We start from the raw sequence: 8189 nt of genomic DNA, 5'->3' as shown, positions 1-8189 counted from the left end.
ATAAATGGCGAAAAATAAAATCAAATCTTTTTATACCTAGAATCTCTCCTTCATAGACAAAGGAACAAAGAAACTTACATAGACAAAGCAACTTACACGTATATACTTCTCGGAATCGCCTCTCCATTTGCTGACCAATGAGCTGGCAGTTATGTTAAAAAAGGTGCAATGGCATTCTGTCGCGACTGCCTTCGCTAACTTCGTTTTCCCTGTTTTGTATATTTCTTGTAAACACGTACAGAAATGAAAAGAATACGAGTATCTTACCTGTACCAGGTGGGCCGTACAGCAAAATACCTTTCCAGGGGGAAAACGGGCCATCAAAAAAGATAGGATACTTAAGGGGATACACAACGGCCTCCTTAACAGCGGTTTTACATTCCTCTAGGCCTATAACGTCATCCCAATGTACATTTAATTTGTTTACTATGATCTCCTGTGACGATACAAAGATAAAATGGCGTCTTCTCTATATTAAGTAAGTGTTACGTAATTTGATATTTCAAGCGTTACTGAAATCACGTCATCGTCGATATACGTTGGACGGTTTATCGACGGGAATTTTATCGTTTAAAAGCTTTACGATACGTATATTAATCGAAAATAACTTACGCATGAGATGTCCTCAGCCTCGTAATTCCGGATTATCTGAATAAAGCTTTTCAATGCATTTCAATATCTTCGATTGCATGGATTGTTCCATTGGGACGTTAAATAGCTCTTCTGATGAACGTCCATCACTCTCATTGGGGAATATTGACGTCACTGTCATTGCGAGATTAATATGATTCGTATTGTCATCAGTTATCTTCTGCTGTAGATTCGTCTCTTTCACAGGCTCACTTCTCGCTTGTTTACTAACAGATTTGGCTTTTGTCTCAATACTTCTACAAACACTGGATCATATTGTAATACGATACGTTGAATACGATACGTTGAATACGATACGTTGAATACGATACGTTGAATACGATACGTTGAATACGATACGTTGAATACGTTGAATACCGTTTAATATCGTTAAATAATTTAAATTCTTACGTTTTGCTTGCATTTGTCACTTCCCTCGTCATTTCCCTTCCAGTTATTTTCTTACACAATATGGGATATTTTTGAAATTTCATCTCGTAATAATTTTCATACTCTGCAACGATAATTTCCAAATCGATGTTGTCGCAAACCCGATGTTCGGGAGATAGACGAGCTTCCCGGAATAATACATCGCTAACGTCTATATACCTAAAAAAATGTAGTTTTTAATTAATTATAGTTTTTAACTGATTAAAAATATTTTTCGCAATGACTGAACACTATAAGATAACCATCAAACAACTGTTTTATCTCTAGGTAAGACAGGCAAAAGAATGTATTTACTATATAAATTCTCGAAGATAATTTCTTGTCTTCTGCTTTTTAATTTCCAATTTTTAGATGGATAAGAATAATTTGAATTTATACTTCATATATTTGTTTATAACTAGTTAATCTACATTATCGATTGAGTTATTCTTAACTACTGAATTACCGATGTCGAATTTTCAAATTTGGTTTCGCCTTCTCTTTCCATGATGTCCACTGATTTCTATTTCGATTGGTCACTGACACTATTCAAAATAATTGGAACTAGGAATATATTTTAATTATAATATACTCACCCATTGTGTTCCAAATAATCACATACAAGGTATAATATGTTCCGATGACGTTCCGAAATACGACTCTCCTCCTAATATAATTATTTTTTCATTACAATAATATAAGGTTTTTCATGTAATTTTTTGTTACATTTGCGAATTCAACGAGTTACACATGATTTTTCATGAAACGCGAACGTTAAAAATATTTGATACAGCCTAATTATAAAAATTGTTAGAAGCAAAAGTCATAGATACTATGTGCGAGTATCGCATGAAACGAACAGCTATTAAGAGAACTGCAGCAATATTACAAATCAAATAACAAAACACACTCGTCTGTGACGTGGAAATTCTAAATTCTAAAATCTAAAATCTAAAATCTAAAATCTAAAATCTAGAATATTCCTTACCTTTTTTCGCAGATTATAAAATATCTTATTCATACTACCTTGCATCGATAAATCACCGTTCATAGTGATACTTTCAAATCGCCTATCGTTTCTCAATGGATACGAGAATTTCCGTTTATTACTTTAAAAACAACCCGTCCATTACGTTTCTCTTAAAAAATTCTTTTAACTCCGTTGAAAACCGAGCATCAAACAAGAGACAAACGATTTGTTGTCGTGGAAATGTTTGGTTCACACATAAGCAACGCACAAATATAATGATAGAATAGCTGAGTGTGTGTACTGTATAGTAAGATGGATGCAACATGGAAATAGAAAGAGAACACCATGTATAGATACTTCCTGTCCTTGTTTAATCAGCATGCACACTAGTGGACACTGACGCTGCTCGTATACCGCTGTTACATATTTCCTGTACAAGTGCGCGTCATTAGACAAGGACGGAACATCCTCTCTCTACTTCTCTATCGCGTTTTTAGTTCGCTCACGCGCTCTGTACTTATATTTATTACATTTCCACCATAAGCAGCGGCCGTGCAGTGACTTACAAAAGTTCCGAACGGTTCCATCCTGGGCGGACGGTTAATTGCGTTCGGTACTTCGAGGCAGGAAGGTGAGTACAGAATCGCTCCTCTTAGTACTCTTATTAGAAGTGTTATCATCGAATATAAGTTTTTTCAATAAATTCTTATCGTTTTACAATCTTTCTAGAATACAATGACGTCAGCAATCGATCATTTTCGCGAATTTATTGTAAATTAATTGGGGGAATATCTGGAGTTCTTTATCGGTTTCGACTGTAAAATCAGCAACTATTCGAATTTTTCATTCATAATTGTGACATTTTCGACTCTTCCGTTGCCAAGACCCTCTTGAGAGATTTTTGGCACGTTCCATCACCCTTGTTAAACGAGTGCACATTGGTGGATATATTGATTTTAAAAACCAATACGTGTACGAGATTTATTATCTCACTGGGACAAAGAAATCCGTTTTATTCGCGAATTTTCCGTGTTTCTTCTTAATTTTCGTGAGTGTCTGGCGCGGAGCATTATTTGAATGAACTTTTCATCGTTCAGATTATATTTCGTTTAAAAAGATTGAAATTGATGTCGAGAAGAAATGAAACAAGGTGCTCGGGCATTCTTTCGTTTCCCGGGGAAAGAGAAATATGAAAAAAACGGTCGTTCTTCCTTCTGCCATTTTCGTCCATTACCAAAATGGCATGACCCAAGTGTCCCGGGCCCTGAATCAATCAAGCGAATTTTGAATAATTTTTGAATAATATCCAGTTAATAATTTGTGAAACAAATTAATTTCATTTTATTGTTGGAAACAAATTAGTTGGATTTTTCTTTCTTTAGCAGTTTTTGCCAGAGTTGACCTGACGTGCTACTTCAGTTTCCATCTTCGCTTCTCGAAACTTCCAACGTCCTTGGTGTTGGAGTCTCCTTGCCCAGGTGAGTACATAGCTTCTAGATACTCGTCGCTGTTCATCCTTACGAGCCTCTCGAGCTTTAGTTGTCAATTGTTATCGTTAAAGGAAGAGAAGCTCGCGACAGATGTTATCGAACAAATCGTTTATTCTCGAAAAGTTCGAACTTGTTCGTTGCGTTTGAATATATATGGACGGACGCCATTTTTCATGACATCATCATGATTTGTCATGTCGTGAGTATAGCTTCTGACTACCATATGTTTGTGATTTATGTGAAATTTGACCATTATACCGTGATAGAATAATATTTCCAATGAATTATAAATATTTTACATTGTGAATTATAAATATTTGTTACAAATTATATCGTACTTGAGGTGAAAATGAACCATATATCTGCTTATGGAATATGAGGTAGTAAATCATTCGAAACATAATAACGATTAATTAAGCACATATACAATAACGTTTACGAATGAATATTGCGAATTATTGTATGGCTTTAATGCGGTATTTAATGTTTTGATTGCGGTCTTTGAAATGGTATCATAGGTGCTGATATAATATCGCGCGAAAAAGGAAAGACCAGTGGTTAATATTGCAGGTGCACCAGTGCGTTGCGCTCGTCGAGGGTGGTTTTGACGCTGGTGCCGAGGAAAGGCGCAGAACGTGTTCGATCGACCCGCGAACGTAGCCTTTTTTTTTTTTGTACGTGGAGAAATCCTCATGGACACTCCGCTGCTGCAATAATCGCGTAACAGCAGAGTAGTGTCGGACTCCTACCGACTAAAACTCCACGATGACCATCTTATGCGCGTGACAGGGGTGCTCCAGGAACCTCTTATGAATTAACTTCAGTTGCATCCCCTTCTCGCCTCTTGTTCTCGTTCTCTTGTTCGAGCCGGCTATTGAGTGGGCGTTAGGGGGAGGTCGTTGCCCCTAGTGCTGTCACTTCTTCTGGTCGTAGTCCGTTGGGGTGGTGGCGGGGCGGCTCTGGGTCGTCTGACTGCCATCCTTCTCCATCGTCTTATCCTGCAGGGGTGAGAGTTTTTCTTTCTCTCCCTTTCCGCTCGCTCCTTCGCGAGCATAACTCGCTCGCAGAAGAGGCGGACGGCCTCGTATTCCTGTGACCCTCTCAACATCGCCTCCACAATCGCTGAGGGGGTCCACGTTTCTCCTATGGCGTGCCGCAGGGTGTAGCGGGGCAGCTCCCACGCCGGACAGAGCTCCAGGGTGTGCTGCGCTGTGTCCCTGCCCTCTCCGCAGTGGTGGCAGGTGCCTGTCGTCTCTCGCCTTATTCTCTTCAGGAACTCGCCGAACACGCCGTGTCCGGGGAGTACTTGTGTCATCCTGAATGTTAGTGGGAGGCCGTGGCGGCTCCTCCATGCCTCCCAGTATGGTAGGACCGCATCCGCGCCTCGGTGTTCGCTTCTCCCGTTAATCAGTTGGGATCGCCACGGGTTCCATGTGTCCTCCTCGGCGGTTCCTGTGTCGTTTGGAGCCGCCTGCTCGGTGGGGTCTTCTCCCGGGTGCCATTCTCTCCGGCGGGTGTATCTCTTTTTGAGCGCCAGCGCCCGCAGCTCCCACGGGGGGGACGCGGCTAGGGTGGACGCCGACGCGTGAGACACCGTCCGGTATCCCCTAATGATTCTGATGGCGGTCACTCTGTGCAGCCTTCTCAGGAGCAGGATGCTGCGACGGCTTGCCATCAGGTCGTCCGCCCATACTGGGGCCCCGTACATCACTCGTAACCGAACGACGCCCTCGTAGAGTCGGCGCACCGCGTCTCCGGCCCCGCCGATGTTCGGTAGTAGGCCGCACAGGGCATTGGCAGCCGCTGACACCTTCGGGATCAGTGAGTCGAAGTGCGGCTCGAACGTCCACTGGCTGTCGATGGTGAGTCCCAGATACTTCATCTGTGACCCCACCCGGACGGTTTTACCTGCCATGTTTATGCATAGGCCGGGCGGTGGTGTCCCTCGCCTCTTCCTGTCAAAGAACCAGGTGGCCTCCGACTTCGCAGGGGAGACTCTCAGGCCCAGTTCGTTCACGGCACGGATCGCACAGGCCGTTGCGATTCCGCCAATGCGCAGCGTCTCGTGCCAGCCGCGACTCTCGACCAGGATTAGGGTGTCGTCCGCATAGCATACTATGGCCGCGCCTGGGGGTAGCGGGCATCGTAGTACCTCGTCGTACGCAACGTTCCATAGCATGGGGCCCAGCACCGAGCCCTGCGGGACGCCACCCTCGACGGATCGCTTTTCCTCTCCTTCCTTACTGGCGTAACACACCCACCTGTCGTCGAGGTAGGCCCGGATCAATCGGACGAGGTAGTTGGGAACCTCGAAGTGCTCCAGGGCCGTCACTATCCTGTCCCATGGCATGGTGTTGAACGCGTTGACGATGTCCAGGGAAATCGCCAGCGCCACGCCTTTCCGGGAGACCATGTCCTCCGCAATCGCTCGTACGCGTCTGACCGCGTCAATCGTCGAGCGCCCCTTCCGGAAGCCGTACTGGCTTTCGTGCAAACCTGGCACTTGGCCCGCTATGTATCGTTCCAAGCGGGCGGCGACTACCCTCTCGAGTAGTTTGCCGACCTCGTCCAGTAGGCACATCGGCCGGTACGCTGACGGCGAGGTCGTCGGTCGGCCCTCCTTATGGAGCAGGACCAGCCTCGCTGTCCGCCACGCCCGGGGGTAGACTCCCTCCCTCAGGCATCTTGTGAAGAGGTGCCGGAGTCTGGGGGCCATGACCCCCATCACTTCCCCCCAGATCCGGCCAGGGATTCCGTCCGGGCCCGGTGCCGCGTTGCGGGCGGTCATTCTTCTGGTTGCCTCCCATATCTCCTCCTCTGTGACTTCCCAGTCGTCCCTCCATTCCAGCGGTCGTGTCGTTTCCCGTGGCCGTTCCGCCGCTCTGTTTTCTTGTGGGAGAAAGAGCGTTCCGGTGATCCGCGTCAGCAGTGCAGGTTCCATTTCCGACGTTATCAGGGGGCCCTTCGCGCGCAGTTTCCGTGTCACCGTCCTGTATGGTCTCCCCCATGGGTCCGACTCGACTGTCTCGACCAGTTCGGACCAGGCACGGTCCTTCGCTTTTTTAATTTCCCTCTGTAGCGAGCGCCGTAGCGCGCGGCACGTCCGGTAGCGCAAGGAGACTTCTTCTTCGTCGCGTCGTCGCCAGCGGCGGGCCCTTAGGTACTGTCTTCGGGCCCGGACACATCTCGTCCTCAGTTCCGCGATGCCGGGGTTCCACCAGTAAACTGCTCTGCTTCGCACCGTGCCTGGTGTGGCTCGTGGCATGGATGCGTCGCAGATTGCTGTCATGGCTTAGCGGAGGTTCTCGGCCTCCTCTTCCACGTCTGCTTCGGTCGTCGTTGTCGAGGCCTCCCAGCTCCAAGCTGTTGCTATAGCAGCCGCCCGGAGTAGGTCTTCGTTCCCCTCCTTTATTTTCCATCTGGGTGATGGGCGCGCGTGCCTTCCCCTCGGCGGGCCGCGCCCGTCGTTTGTCGTCGGCATTCCAGGTCCAGGTGCGTCCACCTCCATGAATATGTAGAGGTGGTCCGACAGCGCCTCGACCCCTTCGGCCACTCTCCAGCCTGAGATCCGCCTGAATGCCTCGGGGGAGGCCCATGTTATGTCAACAATGGAGCTCCCTCTGCACGTCACGCAGGTACTGGTCGAGCCCCTGTTCACTAGCAGAAGACCAAGTCCCGCGGCCCAGTTTGATAGCGTGCGGCCGCGCGCGTTGGTCCTGGCGTTCCCCCATTCCGTGGAGTGCGCGTTGAAGTCTCCCAGGACGAGCACTTGTCGCGGGAGTCGTCGCCTGACGCAGTCGCCAACTCCGTCCAGGAATTCTTCGAACGCTGCCCGTCCGCTGTTGGGTGACACGTACACCCTCACTACCATCATCCCTGCCCACTCGACCGCGGCGTACCCGTTGCCGCGTTCCAGCAGGGTTCCGTGGGCAAACGCCCTGGGCGTTGATGTCCAGGTGACGGCAACCATTCCGTCCGTGTCTCCGACCCACTCCGGGCCATCCAGAACTCTGTATGGTTCCGCCACCACCGCCAGGGCGACCGTGCTCTCCCGGATGGTTTGGTGGAACAGGTCTTGTGCTCGCTTTGACCTTCCCAGGTTAGTCTGGAGGATGCGCATTCTCAGTTCCTTGATGGCCTTTCCTTGTTCGTGGCTTCCTCCGTGCCTACCTCCTTGTTCGCGGGCTTAGGGTCGCTTTGCGGCGGGGAGCCTTTCTCGCTGCCTCTTGCAGCCGTGGATCCGCGGGCGGCTCCTTTCGTTCCTTTCTTCGAGGGGGCGCAGGCCGGTCCCCCCATCCTGTGCACCGACGGTGCTTCAAGCGCCTCGCAGAGCAGGCATTTAGGGCTCGCAGTTGTGCATGCTCTCGCCTGGTGCTCTGGTTCGCCGCATCTGAAGCACAGGTGCCCCTTGTCCTCCTTGGCGGTGCAGGTCTTTCCCGTGTGTCCTATCCCAAGGCACCTGTTGCACTGTAACGGTCTCCGTTCGATGGCTTCGACCTTCGCCGTCGACCAGCCTATGGCGACCTTTCCAGCCTGGGCCAGTTTCCTCACTGCACTGGCAGGGCCTCGTATCCATACGGTGCCAAGTCCGTTGCGGGCGAGGCGGCTTTCTCCCAGCCGGATGCCCTCCGGCTTGCAGCCGCTCTCCCTCGCCAGGGTGTTCTGGAATT

The 8189-nt window shown here is 48.5% G+C and overlaps 2 protein-coding genes and 1 long non-coding RNA gene across 5 annotated transcripts; 1 reads left to right on the top strand and 2 right to left on the bottom strand.

The window, feature by feature from the left end:
• Positions 1-14: 14 nt before the first annotated feature.
• Positions 15-1130, bottom strand: LOC117238998 (katanin p60 ATPase-containing subunit A-like 2). Of its 2 annotated transcripts, none has more exons than XM_033504256.1 (4): positions 1042-1130; positions 613-896; positions 268-390; positions 15-209 (listed from the first exon to the last, which is right to left on the bottom strand). In XM_033504256.1, the coding sequence occupies exons 2-4, from the start codon at positions 614-616 to the stop codon at positions 37-39; spliced, it is 300 nt and encodes a 99-aa protein (XP_033360147.1). In that variant the 5' UTR covers positions 617-896; positions 1042-1130; the 3' UTR covers positions 15-36. The 2 variants fall into 2 exon arrangements, 1 of the variants encoding a protein (XP_033360147.1); XR_004494321.1 differs by having other exon boundaries at positions 28-209; positions 268-436.
• A 1110-nt stretch (positions 1131-2240) lies between these two features.
• LOC117238997 lies at positions 2241-3615 on the top strand. 2 transcript variants are annotated; one of them, XR_004494320.1, is made up of 2 exons: positions 2241-2660; positions 3415-3615. It is a non-coding gene; the product is annotated as an uncharacterized LOC117238997 (long non-coding RNA). The 2 variants fall into 2 exon arrangements; XR_004494319.1 differs by having other exon boundaries at positions 3412-3615.
• Positions 3616-6811: 3196 nt separating this feature from the next.
• On the bottom strand, positions 6812-7639 carry LOC117238996. The gene has a single exon (XM_033504254.1). The coding sequence runs from the start codon at positions 7637-7639 to the stop codon at positions 6812-6814; it is 828 nt and encodes a 275-aa protein (XP_033360145.1).
• Positions 7640-8189: the final 550 nt, after the last annotated feature.

The sequence above is a fragment of the Bombus vosnesenskii genome, unplaced genomic scaffold, assembly GCF_011952255.1.
Source record: "Bombus vosnesenskii isolate JDL3184/JDL3185 unplaced genomic scaffold, Bvos_JDL3184-5_v1.1 scf7180000013816, whole genome shotgun sequence".
NCBI classification, from domain to species: domain Eukaryota; kingdom Metazoa; phylum Arthropoda; class Insecta; order Hymenoptera; family Apidae; genus Bombus; species Bombus vosnesenskii.
Note: the sequence above shows the minus strand (reverse complement) of the source record. Positions and strands in the feature narration are given on the sequence as shown.